At 37.3% G+C, this 20,040-nt stretch overlaps 1 protein-coding gene across 1 annotated transcript in view; it reads left to right on the top strand.

The window, feature by feature from the left end:
• LOC107740809 (regulator of G-protein signaling 3-like) overlaps positions 1 to 20,040 on the top strand; it is a 42,756-nt gene that overhangs the window by 3,662 nt on the left and 19,054 nt on the right. The window contains exons 3-12 of the mRNA XM_016553323.1: positions 463 to 568; positions 738 to 1,107; positions 1,188 to 1,236; positions 1,983 to 2,233; positions 2,747 to 2,830; positions 6,548 to 6,659; positions 11,345 to 11,388; positions 12,009 to 12,131; positions 16,253 to 17,038; positions 17,218 to 17,288. Of these exons, the coding sequence (XP_016408809.1) occupies positions 463 to 568; positions 738 to 1,107; positions 1,188 to 1,236; positions 1,983 to 2,233; positions 2,747 to 2,830; positions 6,548 to 6,659; positions 11,345 to 11,388; positions 12,009 to 12,131; positions 16,253 to 17,038; positions 17,218 to 17,288 (1,996 nt within the window). The remainder of the gene's footprint in view (positions 1 to 462; positions 569 to 737; positions 1,108 to 1,187; positions 1,237 to 1,982; positions 2,234 to 2,746; positions 2,831 to 6,547; positions 6,660 to 11,344; positions 11,389 to 12,008; positions 12,132 to 16,252; positions 17,039 to 17,217; positions 17,289 to 20,040) is intronic.

Here is a 20,040-nt window from a genome sequence, read left to right as displayed (position 1 = left end):
AATGTCTTTCTTACATGTATTTACTATGGTAACGAGCTTGAAAAGAGTCCGCACATTCAAACATTAAAGCATCACAAGCGAGATGAGAACGATATATGCAATTTACTGAATAAAACAAGGCAAACGTTTCGGTCACATGTTGACCACAATGCCAAGACAAGCGAGATGAGAACGATATATGCAATTTACTGAATAAAACAAGGCAAACGTTTCGGTCACATGTTGACCATTTTCAATGCCAAGCTAACAGTGTTAGAACTAGAAGCCATTACTATGGTAACAACAGTAAATCATGCATAATTACAAGCAGTAACCCTAATCCTAACACTAACCCTATAGTAAGTACATGCTATTGATTAATATTGCTCAGTACTTCAGTGTACACAGTTACACTGTAAAATAAAGGGGATACTTTTTTTAAAACTATTTATGATCTTGAGTGTCTTTGTCTATTTTGTTTAGGAGGTCCAGCTTACCAGGCAGGTTTACAGCAGCTGGACACATTATTGCAGCTAAATGGCCAGCCGGTTGAACACTGGAAGTGTGTAGACCTGGCTCATGCCATCAGGTGTGTTGGGATGTTTTTGGTCATTATTTTGTAGCCACAGGTTTCACAACAACTTAATAATCGCCTCTCATTTTTTAATAATAATAGTATAATGAGCTAACATTGGAACTGGTTCTTTATTTATCTTTATTGAACTGCCTTATTGTTAAAATCATCCTTCTTCCTGCAGGAATTGTCGTAATGAGATCACAGTGGTGGTGTGGAGGACAGTGCCTATTATGAAGCCTTACTATGAGGGGCTTATCCACAGACCTTCCTACAAACCTTCCGGATTTGATTCTCTCTCTTCAACTGCAAAGACACAAAACAAAACTCCACCTTTACTCTCTCGACCCGCCAATCACAAACAGGGTCGCCGTAAAAAAGGAATTGGCCCTGATAACTCAGGAAACGGAGTAGGAGAGTCATTGTGGTCTTGGACTGGCAAACGAGAAGAAAATGACTACAAAACACGCACACAGACCCTCAAAGGTACCCGTGTGACATCATCAAACGGTGACAACTACATCATCCTCTCTCCTGTCAGCCCTGGAAACCAGGTGGGAATCTGAAAGCAATTGTATTCATGTTCAATTTGAGTGGGGTAATATGTTGCTTATCTGAATGTTTAATGTTGCAGATATTGCAGCCAGTGTATTCTGACTCCAATTGCACCCTGGGAACTCTTGGTAAGACAGCCTATGAGAACGTTTTATATTTCTGTTCCACATGTTTAGGCAAAGATCTGATATTGACTAGTCTCAGATCAGTTTGTCAAAATGTCAAATTTTTGCATATGCTCTTTAGGAAAGAAGCATAAAAAATGTGCAAGAACAGTTATTGTGATCCCCAAGTGTTGTGATGAAATGAGAGATGGCAGTATCATGAGGCTCATAACCATAGTGAATGATTTATGTGTTCATAGTTTGGTCTCAATAAGATATATTTTTAAAGAAATATATTATTTATTTTTCAAAGATTGATTGATTTGTTTTATTTTTTAAAGAATGCATTAAATTGGTCAAACGTGACAGTAAATACATGTATAATGTTACAGAGAAATTCTGTTTTAAATAATGCTGTTCTTTTTAACTTCCTATTCATCAAAAATCATGGTTTCCACAAAAATATTAACTGTTTTCAACATTTATAATAAAAATAAATTTCTCAAAAAACATTTTTTTTTTTTTAATTCAGCTTTGCCATAACGGAAATGTAACTTGTAATAATATATCACAGTATTACCGTTTTTACTGTATTTTTGAGCAAATAGTCTTCTTTAAAAAGGAAAAAAAAGAACCAAGCCTAAACTTTTGAGGTCTTTGCATGCTAATCCAGGGTACTTCAAATAATAACATGGTACTGTACGTGTACAAAAAAAAATCATAATAGTGTGGTACTATAGTTTTTGATGCTATTTCATGTCGATTCATAGGAAGAATCTATCAGACTAGCAGAGGAGTGCAGCAGAGCCCAGACTACCTGCAGAATGGGGGGCTGCAAGCACAAGCCACCTTGTGCAGGTCTATAAACAGTAAGACCACCACCTTGCCTCCTTCATCCTACAGACAGAGCTTTGCCAACTACCAGAACTGCACCATCGTCCAGTCCCACCTGCCTCACTCCAACTATGGCACATACGTCAGTCTGGCCCCCAAGATTCTCATCTTCCCAGTTTTTGTTCAGGTATGTTCACTATCTGTTTATCTTCCAGGTTTATTATGTAGTCTTTGTACATGTTTTATTGGAAATATTCATGCTAGAGGTAAAAGATCAGTGGTTTGTGTTATTAAGTGTATCATACAAGTCTTATCAATAACAAATATTAATTATTGGTTAAAATCTGTATGAATGTGTAAGTAAGAGTGTGTTTTCATATGTTTCCCCCATTTTTAATAATCTTTAGCTTTTTTCTGTGGTGTGAGAAAGAATTTTCCTCATGAAAAGCTGCTTGTATAATAATTACGTGTTTTTTAAAACAAAAATGTTACTTAAAATTAAAATAGTTGAAGTATAATATGCCACACCACAGCATACCACTCTCACTGCTTGGCATTTCATGCCAATTTAATGGCCAGTGTGCTGTTATTATAGTTCATCTAGGATGTGTTGTACTGATACACAGCTTTCAGCAAATAACATGATTGACATGATGCATGCACACAGTGTAGCTGTAATGAGTCTTTAATTGCATTGCAGCCACTGGACCTGTGCAGCCCAGAGAGAGTCCTGATGTTGTCAGAGGAAATGATCCTTCATGATAGTAAACACACAGCTCTTAAGGTAATGCCACTAACTCACACTCTCCCCAGAGAAAAATGTGTTGCTCAGAGGTTGTTGTTGGTGTTGTTGTTGTTTAATTAGGGGAGTTTTCTGTTGTATTTAATGATCACATTTTTCATTTACATTTTAACAAATGTATTTATAACTAATGAGACAATTGTTAGCACATAATAAGACTATACAGCCATACAAATAATATGGATGGCATATCCTAAATAATTTTTTGATGAGAAATGTTTAGGTTCATATTGCAGGGTTTCCACGGGGTCTTAAAAAGTCTTAAAAGTCTTAAATTTAGTTGTATCAAACTTAAGGCCTTAAAAAGTCTTAAATTGTACAATAAAGTCTTAATTATGATTTGAAGAGGTCTTAAATTTGGGGACGGAAAGACCAGAATTGCGATATAGCAGAATGTGATGATTAAACTTCAAAAAAGGCTAAGATTTCAAAGTTCAAAGTCCGTGCTGCACTGCTTTGTGTTCTGCTGTTACCGGGGAAACAGTGATATTTCAACCAAACACGCCACCTGCTGGCAGAGAATAAGCATTTTCAAAAAGCCTGTTGTTTTGTTCAGAGTTCAGACCAATGCGAAAATCGGCCCATGTTTTTACCCTGCAAACACGCAGAGCTTTAAATATGAACTGGTGTATCGATAAGAAGACAATGCATTATAAAAATCTAAACAGTAGGGTGTGCGATATATATGGTCTGCGAAAACACACCTACAGAGTGCACAGTCTGCACACATACATTAGTTGATGAAGTCAGTTAATATAGGCTAAACTAGTATGCGCATTTAGAGTGCGTTCTTTCGCTGCATGAATCGGTCTATTAAAATGCATTTAGAATTATCACATAATTCAAGATATGGGGGCAGAAAATGTATATATTTATATAATTTCATATAGTTAATATCACACGAAGAGTGCCGTTTTTTTCTCCAAAAGTCAACATGATTACAAATGTGATATTGATTTTTTACAGCAGTTCAATAAACAAGAAGTTAAGAGACTTACATTTTAGACACCGTATTTCCTGCTTTTGCTCTATTTTGCCAACAAAAAGCAGCACTGTTTTGCATCTCTGAGCAACATGACGGTGTTTCCTTCCTGAATGAATCAAGCGTTTAAATGATTCGGTTCAATCGCAGTGACTCACTTATTAACAGTGACTTGCTGCCACCTACTGGCGATTTTAATTTCACATTTAAAGTATCTTTTCATTTTTTTTTTATAATTTTAAACATCAGTTTTTAATGTTTTATGTTTAAAATATCAAAACATTATTCATGCATTTGTAACTGCAGGTTAAAGTATTCCATGTCCCTCTGAGCTGCATTAAACAGTGTGTAAATGCATCTAAATGCCACTTAAGATGCAGTTTCTGTGTTTCCTCTGCATTGCAAAGATAAATTTTGCTGATACTGATTTCATTTGCTTGGTAACAACCCAAATGCAAGAATTTGACTCAAAAGTTGTTGCACACTTTAAGAGAAAAACGGCTTAAAGGTAAAAATGCCCATAAAACTTATTGGAAAAGATTAATTTCTATCACTGCTGTGAACTGACCACACAGAATATATATATATAAAAAAAAAAAATTCAGGAGTCAGCTGTCCACGGTAGTCCTTAAGATATCAGCACAGTAACACACTCAGCAAAATATCGTCTAATTATCGTTATCGATCAAATCCCAGAAAATATAGAGATATTTTTTGTCAATATTGCAAACCCCTCTTTTATAAAACTTTTTGTTTTTTGTGAAAACTTGTATCTGAACTGTAAATTATGCTTTTTACTGTCATTTTACAGTTTAATATGGTACTATAGACATTGCCCTACCCCGCTCATATGGTATTAATTTTATTTGTGCAGGTCTTAAAAAGTCTTAAATTTGCACTTAAAAATCCTGCAGAAACCCTGTATTGTGATTCATGACCTTTGATTGCAGACTGGTAAATCAGCACAATTTGTGAGATTGTTGAAAACTCTTCTGAGATAGAAACTAATCTCTGTTTCTCAGTAGAAACATCTAAAGCAAGCACAAATCTTCATTTGCTTTCCTTTTATTGTCATTGCTCTGTTAGAGAAACAATTAAGATATTAAAGGGAATTGGCTAGTTTATCCAAAAATGAAAAGCATTGAAAAATCATGATTTACTATCTACCATGAAACATAAAGAGAAGTTTAGCAGAATGTTTTTGCTGCTCTTTTCCATACATTGAAAAAGCAATTCTGTCATCATTTACTCACCCTTCAAAACTGTATGAGAAGATATTTTGAAAATGTTGGTAACCAAACAGTTGACTTTCATGCTATGGGAAAAAAAATTATATGGAAGGCAATGGCTACCGTCAATTGTTTGGTTACCAACATTCTTCAAAATATCATCTTTTGTGTTCAGCAGAAGAAAGAAATTCTGTAAATGATGACAGAATTTTCATATTTTGGGTGAACTATCCCTTTAAGCTATGTGATGGCTTTGTTATTATTATTTTATATTTGATGAATCTGCTAACATTCAATGCAGATTGCATTGTCATGTCCAAAACATGTAATGTTTTTACATTTAGTTTAACTATTGATGACGTTTAGATCCTTTTAAGCAAGTCCTTGATCTGGTTCCAGGAATCTAGCTTGAGAGACATACTGTCTAAAACATCTCGTCTTGGCTCAAATATGCAGAAGCGATTCTTGTAATGTCTTGTTTGTGGGCTCTGAAGGTGACCTAGAGCTGGTGTCCCCTTTCAGGAGAATTGACTATTTTGTTCGGTCAGATTTGAGCTCGTTCTCATGATACCCCTCTAAAAGCCTGCTAGTCCGGTGACCCTGATGTTTTCTCGAGATGGACGAAACACTACCTTTTCTATTAGATCCATTTCACTGAACGATCGTTTGGGAACTACAGGAATATTTGTCTCGTTGACAGTAATGCCTGACACAAAATATCTGCTCCACATAGCGTGGAAGCAGATACCTTGATCCGTGATTTCTTTCTGCTGCAGCTTTAAAGGAAACCTGCAGTTTGGGAATAACATGACCTCGGCTTCCTCAGCATGAGCAATATTGTGCCACAATAGCCTCCAAAACCGACTTCGTATCTATAGCGATTCCCTTTGAGAGTCTGTCACATCCTTTGTGCTCTCTCGCAGGGCCCCCGTCTGCATGCCAGCTGACCTCAATTTTGCCAAGAGACCTGTTTGAGTAATGCAGTCAAGAGTTTCTAAAGATCAGAGTGTTTAAGAAGGATGAGCTGTACATCACTAAACACATTCCTCCAGTGTCCTAGAACGAGCGTGTGTGTGTTTGCCTGTGATTTAGATCAGCTGCTTTTATTAAACTGGCCTAATTCCAAGCCTGGGCAATGGTCGCCATGAAAGGCAAAGCAGCGCAACCAGCCTGCTGCTTTCTGTGTGGGAATCAGAGCTTTTCCTTTTCCTAATGACCTTAACTTGACTTTACCTGATTCATCGTAACTTTAATGGGTGTTACAGGTGTGTAATATTATTCAAACCATTGAGTAAAGGACAATTCATTATACCTCTGCTCTCCAGTCTAAATGAACGCTACAAATAGTAAAAGATCAAGGCTCATGTTTTCCATTATAAAGAATTATGTTTGTCTTCACTTGGTAGAAGCTGAGTGAGTGTGACATAAGAAGGTCAAACGGAGATGTTTCAGTGTGGTTCTGATTGTTGTCTGTATCGCCCTCTATAGGCTACAGTGTTCATCTACACAGATCTGATGCTGTTGACCAGGGAAGATGAACCGGGCCGCTGTAATGTTCTACAGAGTCCACTTTATCTCCATGAGATACAGCTGCAGGACGGTATGTACTATTTTCCACTAACTCTGTGTAGAAGACTTTGTATTATGTTTTTTGTCCAGCTATGATAGCTGTTTTTGGAGTACTGCATATTGTTTTATTTTTTTTTTACTGTGCATGTTTGAAAATTGTGTATACATATTATGCATCATAATATATGATATATAGCATATATATATATATATATATACAGTGGGTACGGAAAGTATTCAGACCCCCTTAAATTTTTCACTCTTTGTTATATTGCAGCCATTTGCTAAAATCATTTAAGTTAATTTTTTTTCCTCATTAATGTACACACAGCACCCCATATTGACAGAAAAACACAGAATTGTTGACATTTTTGCAGATTTATTAAAAAAGAAAAACTGAAACATCACATGGTCCTAAGTATTCAGACCCTTTCCTCAGTATTTAGTAGAAGCACCCTTTTGATCTAACACAGCCATGAGTCTTTTTGGGAAAGATGCAACAAGGTTATATCCACTGGATTTGGGGATCCTCTGCCATTCCCTCTTGCAGATCCACTCCAGTTCTGTCAGGTTGGATGGTAAACGTAGGTGGACAGCCATTTTTAGGTCTCTCCAGAGATGCTCAATTGGGTTTAAGTCAGGGCTCTGGCTGGGCCATTCAAGAACAGTCACAGAGTTGTTGTGAAGCCACTCCTTCGTTATTTTAGCTGTGTGCTTAGGGTCATTGTCTTGTTGGAAGGTAAACCTTAGTTCCAGTCTGAGGTCCTGAGCACTCTGGAGAAGGTTTTCATCCAGGATATCCCTGTACTTGGCCGCATTCATCTTTCCCTCAATTGCAACCAGTCGTCCTGTCCCTGCAGCTGAAAAACACCCCCACAGCATGATGCTGCCACCACCATGCTTCACTGTTGGGACTGTATTGGACAGGTGCCTGGTTTTCTCCACACATACCGCTTAGAATTAAGGCCAAAAAGTTATATCTTGGTCTCATCAGACCAGAGAATCTTATTTCTCACCATCTTGGAGTCCTTCAGATGTTTTTTAGCAAACTCCATGCGGGCTTTCATGTGTCTTGAAGTACCCACTGTATATATATATATATATATATATATATATATAATATGCTATATATATAATAATATATATATAATATTAGTGTCAGACTTGTGTTCCCGTTTTGTTGTTGTTTTCCTCCCTATGTGCTCCTAGTTCTCCCTCGTGTTTCCTTATGCCCATATTTGGTTATGTTCCTGTCCTCCTTATTTCATTATGAGTTCTTTAGTCTCCACCTGTGTTTGTTTATTTGATTCAGGTGTGTTTAATTTAGTCCCTTGTTAAGTCTTGTATTTAATGTGTAGTCTGCCCAATGTTTCTTTGTCAAGTCTAAACGTCATTCCATGTTTGTTCTCCTGATGTTAGTGTTCATTTCCTTTGGTTTCTTTTTTAAAAGTCTATTTTGTGGAAGTCATCTCCTCGTCACCTTGTTTCCCTCCATCGTACCGTGACAGAAGACTCAACCTAGACAGAAAAGTAAGCGGCGTTTTTCTGATTGTTTCTCCCCGCGGCATGGAAGTAGCCGCTCGCTTCTCCGCCCTTGCCCACCAAGATCTCCCTTTCGTGGAGTATGCATGGGAGTTTTGCGGGATCGCCGCGAGTACAGCGCTGGACGACGCCACGCTCCACTCTCTGTTCTGGATCGGGGCCATGGCCTTCTGAACTGCCTGCTCCGCCATGGCCTCCTGAACTGTCTGATCTGCCATGGCTCCCCGAGCTGCCTGTATATCAATATTTTAATACTTTATAATTTATGAGTAAATTACATTCCACTCACTGAGAAGTTCATACAGTAATTAAAATAACACTGTATTCGTCCGGTACATATGTGTCTTTAAAATAATAATTTTCTTCAAAAATAATTGTCTTTAAAAAGAAATACTTATTTATTATGCTCTTAATAATACCATTACAATAATGTTGCTGGATAAAAGCTATACAAGATTTTAAAAAAGCATGCACATATACTTTCACTGGAAAACATATGGCATAATGTGCAAATCATGACTGGTTTGTTCGATGCTTATTATCCATCACAAAAAAAATTGGCATCTATGGGATATTTAAATGAGCAGTATTCAAATAAACAATGTTTAATACATCACAGATAAGTTTGCAAGGAACATAAAGCACATGTGCATGATCAACAAACATAGTGACAATGCAGCTTTGGCCTGACAGAACAAGTTTTATTTCTGTCAGCTATCGCAAAACTCTTAAACTGGCCCTGGGCCATCCAGCTATTCTTGTTGTTGAGCCCTGCAATGTGTTGCTGCGTTTTAGAGTGAGAGCAAAGGCAGTGCTATTGCCTGGTTTACATCTGCTTAAGATAAACATCCTGAAGTCTGTCTGTCTGTCTATCCATCTTTCCATCCATCTAGATATCTAGCTAGCTGTCTGTCAGTCTGTTTATCACTCTATCAATCTGTCAGTCTGTCTTACTGATTCAGTCTATCTGTGTATCATCTCTCTGGGTTGATTGTTTAGAGTAGAGGGGATGTTAAAGAAGGTCCACCCTGTGTTATTTGTGACTGTGTGTTAGTAACGATAGTCAGGAAGGAGGCGTCAGGACTGTGGGAATGAGTATGTGTGTGTCATGAGAGCGTAGCTCTCCTCACTCTCTGTGTCTGCTGGGAACAATGGCCGTGTCTCCGGTATGGCCCATTATAAGCAGGGCGGGCGGGACAGTGTATTCTTTACCTTCCTGAGAACAGAAATACTGCAGCATGTGGCACAGAGGGCAATTCTATCTTCAGCCTTTATTTGACATCTCTTTTTCTGAAATAGCCATCACTGTGCTGACCTTTGTCCTTTCGGATATGAAGTTAGTTGTATAGGCGAGGCACTTGACTTTGCAGTTAAAGTCCATTATTGGAAAAAAACGGGTCAAAACGTGCAGAGAGGGGCCAAATATCACAATATTGGCTTCCCAGGACCAACAGGAATAGGATTTTAGCTTACTCTACCCCTCCCAGAAACTATTTAATATATATAATTTTTGGTAACAATTTACTTAAAGCCTTTATGTATAATGCATTTTAAAAGTAGTTTTAATGCGATAATTATGGCTTGTAATGCACCGTATAATGCATTGTACAATCTCATTATTACTTGTAAACACAGTTAATGCATTATAACGCTCATCAATTCATTGTTACACTATGCATTTTAAATATGGTTATAATTATCTATGGCAAGAAATAATGTATTACAACGCACATTATGAATAATTATAATGCATTATAATAACCCTATATAATGTGTTATACATAAAGGCTTTAAAGGGGTCCTATTATGCTCTTTTACAAAGTCTTGATTTTGTTTTGGGGGTGTACTAGAACAGGCTCTCATACTAGGTTGTTCGAAAAACACATTATTTTTGACATATTTTACATTATTACAACACCTCTCTCCCCAGTCTGGCATGAACGTCTCGAATAGTTCCTGTATCAAATGAAAGCCCGCCTTCTGAAATACGAAATGTGCTGTAATTGGTTAGCTGGGTGTTAAATAAAATATCTCCTTTTGAAGTGGACTTTGAGCTTTGTAACTTTGCAGATCGTTTTTTATGCTCAAACAGCAACATTACAGACTAACTAAATTTGAAAAAGTGAAAAAGCATAATAGGACCCCTTTAAATGTTACCTAATTTTTTTATAGATATAAATATTATATTATATTTTAGATTTTTTTGCACCCTCAGATTCCAGATTTTCAAATAGTTGTATCTCAGCCAAATATTGTCCTATCCAAATATTGTCCTAACAAATCATACATCAATGGAAAGCTTATTTATTCAGATTTCAGATGATGTATAAATCTCAATTTCGAAAAATTGACCCTTATATTTAGTATTATTTATATACTATTATAGTGTTTATTAAATTTTAGTAATTTTGTTATGTGCTTTTTACATGTTTGTTTTAGCTTTAACTTATTTTAATTTCAGTTTTAGTTTTTCAGAACTTTAGTGTTTCGATTTAAACTAAGCTGAGGCAACATTTCTATTTTTACATTTTTAAGTTTAAGTTTTTCATCTAATATTTATATTTTATTTTATTTCAGCTATATTTCAATTAATGAAAACAATGTTCATGTAAATATGAAGTTTTGGTAACACTTTACAAGAAGGTTCATTAGTTAACATTAGTTAACAACATTAGTTAACATGAACTAAGAATGAACAATACTTCTACAGCATTCATTAATTTTAGTTAATGCTAATTTCAGCATTTACTAACACATTATTAAAATCACAAGTTGTGTTTGTTAACATTAGTTAATGCACTGTGAGCTAACATGAACTAACAATGAATGATTGTATTTTTATTAACTAACATTAACAAAGATAAATAAATACTGTAATAAATGCATTGTTCATTGTGTGTTCATGTTAGTTAATACATTAACTCATGTTAACAAATGACACCTTATTGTGAAGTGTTACCAAAGTTTTTATAAATATAAAAATCTGAACATATCCTTGTAATGTCTTATAGTCCTTGTTTTAAGTACATTTGAATAGCACTCTGTTTATGCAGTGCACATATGGGTGACATATATCTGAGTACATGTGGGTGTTCACATCCCCCAGAGTTAGAAAAAAAAAACCCTGACAGCCTCGGGATGAAGAAATTCACACTTCTGTCTTCTTCTCTCCAGTTCCTGCAGACAAACTGCGGCTGTACATCTCCTACTGGATAGAGGTGAGATCCTGCATCTAACCACCGACCCACTCGTTCAGCGCAGATCTCTGCTCACAGCACATCATGCTTAACACTGTGCTCTGCACTACAAATCACGTGCGATGTATGTGTTTCCTATCGAAGCGTTGACCCGACAGGATGGCCCTGTGGTAAACATTTACAGGATGTAAATGTTGTGCGGCTGTTAAATGGAGGGCCTCTTGTGTCTGGGGTTTACATCACATATTAGAGCCTTAAAAGCTGCTCTTTCTCTCGAGAGTAAACGTGCCTGAAAGACGTAGCCTTCTCACTCGAGCAAACACAGTCATCGACCCAGCCATCTGCCCATCTCCCTGACAACACCTCACACATACACACACACACATTGACATGAATGTGTGAGTGAGTATGATTGCATCTCTCATATGCCGTTCTCCTGCATAACAGCGCATGACACTGAGGTTTCTTTAGAGAGATGGTCTTGTATAGGTGGAACATCCTCGCATTATAAAAATGTTTGAGTCCTTCTTGTTCCTCAGATTAATAAGACTGTGATGTGTAATTCTGTCCTTTTTCTCACACACACACACACACATTATTTCATAATCACTCCCTCAATGTGGCTTTGTGTGTCTCTGCAGAGGACCGAATGTCTGTTCAGCCTGGAAGCCTTTTCATCCGAGCAGAAGAGGAGGGTCGTTCAGTGTCTGAGAGACAATATTGACAAGCAGCTCGCCCTGAGGGACAGAATAGTCCCTGACCAGGTACTAAATCAAACACAAGCGCACTCGCTCGCAAAAACACCCACTTGGGTCTTGCTTTTAACCACAGCATCATGTCTGTATTTCTTAAGCAGTTATGGAGTATTATCGCTCAGGAGAGGTAGGGCTTTATATACAGGACTCACATCTGCAAAATGACCTTGAATTTCAAGAGCTTTATCTGTATTTAATTTCTCTCTCTTGCTCTTTCTATAAAGTTAGCATGAAACATATTATGCTTCTGTAATGTGAGGTATCCTTAGTGAAACGGGATATTCAATGAAAAAAAAATGTAGGACGGTACTTCTTTTTATCCATTAGGAACTGATTGGTTCAAGAAAAGTCTATGTGGTTGCAGGGCAGAGGTTGAAAATAAAAGGTTTTGATTACATCGGCTGAAAAGGAAAATCGTTTCAGAGGTGGAGCAAATTATTGCAGTTTTTATAAAAGATTGTGCAAACAAAATATACAGTCAAACAAAAAATTATTCAGACACCAGATATCATTTTTTAATTTTTTTTACTAGTGGGTGCAGGACACTATAGTTCATCTATGTAAGTGATGATAACAAAATAAAGTGAACTGTGACATATTATACCCAAAAATTCTTCATTTTTTACACCACAGACTGAACAAAATTAAGCATTGCTTGGTAATTGGTTGTGTATATATATATATATATATATATATTTGTAGACACTGTAGACCAGGGGTCTGCAACCTTCAACATCAAAAGAGCCATTTTGGCCCCTTTCCCACTGAATAAAATTCATGTGGAGCCACAAAACCTATTTGATCCCTAAAATGAAGATAACACAGCATATAGCTAAAGTTTTATATTCAGTTATGTTACAGGGCAGGGGCGTAGCAATAATTTCAGAAGTGAGGGGGACAGAAATGTCAAATGTAATAATAATAATAATATTTATGTATGTTTGTCTATTTATGTAACTTTTTCTTATGTCTTACTTTTAACTGGCTAAGAAATAAAATACACTGCTGGACAATAACCAATAATTTATATTCTATAATATTTTTGATACATATTTTCCTAATTACAGTTTTATGATTATGATTGTTTTATATGCTACAAACACTTTTTCCATTTTTAAATAATAAGTCCTTATATAAATATATTTTATAGCTTCTGTACTGTAATATATGTTATGTCAGTTAGCACTGTATCATTCATATACTTTATTACCTGGAGAAGACTTGAAAAACACACATAAATCATATATTGTCGCAATTGTTTATTGTCTTCACGTTTCATTAGTTATGGTTTATGCTTGTTATTCAGCTTAGCTACAGCGATCGCTGGATGCCTTTGGATTTCCTGCAGGTCAAAAGTTATTACTACTTCTATAAGTCCGTTTTGGACTTTCTGTGCGAGAGCGCCCTCCGGCTTCGAGTATGAATGAAACATACACTGCAGGAGAGTGTTGAGCAACGTTCACAACGTTTTTGGATACGAATAAAACGTATCCAAAACGATGTGACTATCTTATCTCTTTTAATTTGAATCTAAATTTATTCACACTGGCACTTGAAAACGTCTGCGTGAACACACTTGCCCGAAAAAAGTGCAAGGGAAGAGTTTAGGTTTTATTGAAAGTCTGGGGAACACGTCTCCCGCGTATTCTATGCCCATGCTACCAATCTCCATGCTACAGGGAGCCACCACGGAGGGGTGAAAGAGCCGCGGGTTGCCGACTCCTGCTGTAGACAGATATTTTGTAAAAAACAAAATGCAAGTGAGTTTAATAAGTCAGAGTCATGAACCGTGATTTGCTAGACGGTAGAGATGCTAGAGAGAATCTGATTGGATAAAAATCTGTGTAGTGCAACTGTGTAGTGTTTTCCCTGTAAACTGTAAATTTTAAATGAGTAAAACAAAGTCATTTTCATCAACATTTGGGAGTACAGGAGCATATAAATGGTTTTGAAGCTAAAAGACCACTACTAAATACCACAAAATTTATTTTGAGTTCATGGAGTCTTTAAGAACGTAAATACGGCCAATTATGATTTTGTGATCATCTTCAGCAGACTGTAATGTGACAGATGCTCGCTCCACTTCATACAGTGCACGTACGAGTTAAGCATAATGTTTATTCCTCTGTTTCTTATTCATGCTCTCTCTCACTTTCTCCACTCGGTGGGCGAGTGACCTCAGGAGAGCAGCGACATCATCATCAGACTAGCACAAACAGACACGCGCATGTAGCGGCGTGAAAGAGAGGGAGAGAGAAAGAGAGTGTAGAGAGAGAGAAAACAGGGCTGTTGTAATGCATGCTAGTATGATGGAGGACTACATTACTTGCTTGTAAGGATAAAACATTACGAAGGTGAGGTCATTTACATGTTGCTTTCTGCATGTTCTGTGTGTGCCTTGTGCTTTTGCAGTGTGACTGGTGGGAAATAGTGTTTTTTCATCTATAGCACCTTCAGTGTGATCTGATTGGCATAAAGCTGTGTGTGTGTGTAAATGTTGGATGTATGAATTTTGAAATATTTAAGTTTGAAAATGCATTGTATCTTAACAAGATATAAAACGTGACTATAGTGTTGAAGTTGAAAAGTAAAATATTTTATGTTATTATCTAATGATCTTGGTTATTGCACAAAGTGTTTACCATATACTTGAGTGAGCATCATATAGGACTTCTGGCATTCTATCTACTCATATCAGTCATTTTTGTTTGCCTCCTTGTATCAGATCTTCTGTGCTGTGTCTTTAAAGAGCAGCAGAGCTGTCAGTCGCACTGCCAGCAAACTACTTTATGAACTGATTAGATGTGTAGGGCGCATGAATACATTACCCTTTTCCTCTAAGATAGGGAGACATAAAATACAATTTTCATGTTTTTTTCTCTTTCATTTTCTTTTTCTGCCTTTCCATTTCCTCTCTACCTGTCCCCCCGGTACATTAGAAAACAGTACTGAATATAATGGAGTATTGCAGAGTTGATGTGTTCTCTTTTTTTTTTTCTTTTTTCATTTATTCATTCATAATGTAGTTTATTTATTTAGGTAGTTGGTTTTATATTGTTTCTACTTTTCTTAAGCTTTTAGCTCTTACATTCGGTTGACTTGATATATGTGTAAAAATAATAACAGTATTTTCAAAACAATTATTTTCTTATTTTAATCTATTTAGTCTAAAATAAGAAAAACCCAATATCAAGATTTTTTAAGCCATTCTAATAACAGTGTTTGCTGGGAATCAGTTTTACCCCAGTAAATAAATAAATAAAATAAACAAATAACATGACAAAATTGATTGCAATTCATGTTTGATATCTCTGATGCTAACCCTGCAACAACATATAAAACGACCAAATTTTGCTTAATCGCAACATTTAATTGCAATTGCAAAGTTTAATCGCAACATATAATCATTGCAGTTAATAGTGTTCACCGTCTGTTTGATTACATGTAATTTGTAACTAACTGCATGATTCTTACTATACAATTCTGCCAAAGTCACCACTAATAACCTACTCCTAAATATAATGTAGAAACGTAAACTTTTCTGTAAAGCTGATTTGCAACGATTTGTATCGTGAAAAGCGCTATACAAGTAAACTTGAATTGAATTGAATTAATGTATTTTTTAAATCAAACATGATGGGAAGTGTGGCTTTTTAAATGATGAGCAATGATTTATTTACAGTGTTTGTGAATGAATTTAATTATTTACTAAATGACTTGGCATAGGCTATAATTCAGTTGCAGTTTTAATGATGCATAATTCTGTGTTTTCCCCATTTACTTAAGGTATGTAAATGTATATATAATTATGTGTATAAATTATTTTAAATACAGTAAATTTTTAATAATGTTAATAAAATGTATTTATTATTTGCTATGTATCTTGTTTTTCATTTACTTAAAAATACATTATTTTTATGTACATACATTTAAGACTATGCTTTAGTGATTTTACATTGGATACACAAGTGTCAAGAGCGGAGAGCTTCTTTTTATGCTATTGTTTGTGCAAAATGGTATTCATGTTTTTCATCAACAGCTTTTCTTCAGTCTTTATAGCCATACAGCAGTTGGCAATTGTTAAATCCAGAGCCATTTGTAAAATGTTGATTTCAATTGTGTATTGACAGATGCTGGAACCAAAAGCAGCTGAACAGGCTGCTGATCTGGGTCTGCTCGGCTTCAGCCCTCACAGTGTGTCTGAGCCCTGTTCCCCATCATGCCCCTCTGCATCGCCCATCATGAGAAGAACCAACTGCAGCTCTCCAGCTCAGCGGCTCTCCTACCCAGACCTGCACTGCAGCACTGGAGACGCCAACCAAACCGCTCCGACCTCTCGAGACGCCTGCAAACCTCAATACCTGGAGACCTCCGAGATCTGGAAGGACAGACAGAAGGTTGTGAAAGGAGGTGGCCAAGAGTCAGAACTGGAGAAAAGGGAGCAGGGGGAGGGCGAGAGCGCTTCCGAGACCATCAGCATTGGCGCCAGACTCACATCTTCATCGTCATCTTCCTCACCTCTAGTCATTCCTAGGCTGTGCCTGGATCGCTCCTTCAACGCAGATGCTTTGACCTCACCGTCGACTGACGATGATGATGAGGAGGAAGATGATGAGGACAGCGATGAAGGCTTTCTGAAGCGGAGGAGTATGGTGGAGTCATCTCCTAGCAGTGGGCAGCAGAGCGGGGGCTTGTGTGTGCAGAGGTCCCTCCACAGACGGACGCACAGCGAGGGCAGTTTGCTGCAGGAGCCTCGGTCTCCTCGCTTCATCTCCGATCAGGCCATCGACTGCATAGAGGCCAAGCGGGAACCTTCGGAGCGCTGGGCGGTTCCCTCGCCACAGACCCTGAGGAAAGAGCTCACCAAGAACGGAGGATCCATCCACCAGATCTGTCTGCTCTTCACTGGAAGGAGGGTGTGTACAAATTCGTCTGTATTAAATTACAAATACCACGATTTATTTGATGTCACTAGAATTAAATATGGTCAAATATGTCTTTTGTTTAAAAACTCGATGATACACATTCGAAAATAATTGAATTAGTAGCTGAATTTAGTTTCATTCAAAATACGTCGTTTGTAACTCTTCCACAGGTTTGTGGCAAGCCAAACTGTAAATGCGACACAGGAAAAACTGGTGTCAAAAAGAAGAAAACCAAGAATCTGTGAGTCAAACCATTTTCTACTACTTCATTTGCAATTTTATGGAGTGAATCTCATTGCTGTCAATGACAGGTTGGGGACATATTTCACCCCCAAACCAAGATTTTTTTTAATTATTATTTTGCAATTAAGAAAAAAAAAGCCTATTTGGAGCACCATTACATTTTTGCATTGTAACATTGTTTTCATGACAGTGAAGCTGAAAATCTCATTGTCATTACTACATTATCAAAAATGTTTTATCAGGGGATCAGAATGAGCTTTATTGCCAGGTATGTTTACACACCGGCAGACTCAACGCGCTGTCCGGAATGGCGTCTTTCAGCCAGGTTTCCGTGAAACACAGAGCAGCAGAGTTTGAAAAATCCTTATTTGTCCGGGAGAGCAGAAGAAGTTCGTCCGTTTTGTTGGGTAGAGAGCGGAGATTTGCCAGATGGATGCTTGGCAACGGCATTCTGAATCCGGCGTTCAAAAACATAAAAACAACTGCGGAGCACGCCACGGAGGCAGCCATCAGCGTCGGCGCCATCTTACATACGATTCATGTCGTAGCATCAGATTTTACTGTCTCAAAGCAACAAAAACAAGTCAAAGGAATGATTCAATATGGCAATATGACTAACGTCTTGACGCCATTAGGTTATATGAACAAAAGTCATTTCGCATTATAGTAATGAGAATTATCATAAAAATGCCTCATTATCATGAAAATAATGTAACAATAAAAAAACTTAATGGCCCTACAAATAGGCTCAATTTTTTTCCACACAAAATATCATTTCTTGTTTGTTTGTTTTTTCTTTTGATATTAGGTTCATCTGGACTATTTATTATTTGCTCTGTATCATGTTTTTCATTTACATTAAAATACAGTATACAGTGTTCCTTTTTTTATTGAAATCGGAATGTTCCTACAAATAAGCTTAAAGGAATAGTTCCCCTCAAAATTTACTCACCCTCAGGCCATCCAAGATAGATGAGTTTGTTCATTGGAACAGATCTGCAGAAATGCAGCATTATATCACTTGCTCTCCAATAGATCCTCTGCAGTGAATGGGTGCCACAGAGTCCGGGTGTTGTTGTTTTGTGTCTGTGATCTTATCAGCGAGTTTCTGTAAAGCGGAGCTCACGTGTGCTTGCGGAGGAATGTACACACTTACGAGAATGAACGAGCAAAACTCCCGCGGCGAATAGAACGGCTTACAGTTAATGAAGAGCACTTCTAGATCTGAACAGCACATCTTCTTTAACACAGTTACATCTGTACACCACCTCTCATTGATGTAAAAGCATGTCCCGCCGCCGCGCGATTTCCCCGTTGATTCTGCGTCGCGATCTGCTCTAAACAGCTGAAAGCCCGGCAGACTCAACGCGCTGTCCGGAATGGCGTCTTTCAGCCAGGTTTCCGTGAAACACAGAGCAGCAGAGTTTGAAAAATCCTTATTTGTCCGGGAGAGCAGAAGAAGTTCGTCCGTTTTGTTGGGTAGAGAGCGGAGATTTGCCAGATGGATGCTTGGCAACGGCGTTCTGAATCCGGCGTTCAAAAACATAAAAACAACTGCGGAGCACGCCACGGAGGCAGCCATCAGCGTCGGCGCCATCTTACATACGATTCATGTCGTAGCATCAGATTTTACTGTCTCAAAGCAACAAAAACAAGTCAAAGGAATGATTCAATATGGCAATATGACTAACGTCTTGACGCCATTAGGTTATATGAACAAAAGTCATTTCGCATTATAGTAATGAGAATTATCATAAAAATGCCTCATTATCATGAAAATAATGTAACAATAAAAAAACTTAATGGCCCTACAAATAGGCTCAATTTTTTTCCACACAAAATATCATTTCTTGTTTGTTTGTTTTTTCTTTTGATATTAGGTTCATCTGGACTATTTATTATTTGCTCTGTATCATGTTTTTCATTTACATTAAAATACAGTATACAGTGTTCCTTTTTTTATTGAAATCGGAATGTTCCTACAAATAAGCTTAAAGGAATAGTTCCCCTCAAAATTTACTCACCCTCAGGCCATCCAAGATAGATGAGTTTGTTCATTGGAACAGATCTGCAGAAATGCAGCATTATATCACTTGCTCTCCAATAGATCCTCTGCAGTGAATGGGTGCCGTCAGAATGAGAGTCCAAACAGCTGATAAAAAACATCACTGTAATCCACAAGTATTCCACACAAGTCCAGTTCATCAATTAACATCTTGTAAACTAAGCTGCATGTTTGTAATACATTTTCAAACAGTTGCTTCAAGCTAAAATATGAGTCTTCTATCCATAATATTGCTTTCTCCTTAAAGGGTTACTCCACCCCAAAATGAAAAATTTGTCATTAATCACTTACCCCCATGTCGTTCCAAACCCGTAAAAGCTTCGTTCGTCTTCGGAACACAATTTAAGATATTTTGGATGAAAACCGGGAGGCTTGTAGTAGCGCCATTTTGGAGAGTATCCACTGAACGTAAACTGCGTATACTGTTTTACTTGTCTGTGTCAGCCGCACCACACGGATACGTTTTCTACATTTATTTACGCTTTGATTTGAACGAAAACTGCGTATCCGTGTGGTGCGGCTGACACAGATCAGCATACGCAGTGAATATCCTCAGTGAATACTCTCCAAAATGGCGCTACGGTGGAGGACGAATTGTTGAATAAAGTAGTTATTTTTGTTTTCTTTGCGTACAAAAAGTATTCTCATCGCTTCACGAAATTCAGATTGAACCACTGATGGCAGA

Source organism: Sinocyclocheilus rhinocerous, unplaced genomic scaffold, assembly GCF_001515625.1.
Source record: "Sinocyclocheilus rhinocerous isolate Xijiao unplaced genomic scaffold, SAMN03320098_v1.1 scaffold2330, whole genome shotgun sequence".
Classification (NCBI taxonomy): Eukaryota; Metazoa; Chordata; class Actinopteri; order Cypriniformes; family Cyprinidae; genus Sinocyclocheilus; species Sinocyclocheilus rhinocerous.
The sequence above is the reverse complement of the archived record's forward strand: the minus strand, read 5'-3'. Positions and strand labels throughout refer to the sequence as shown.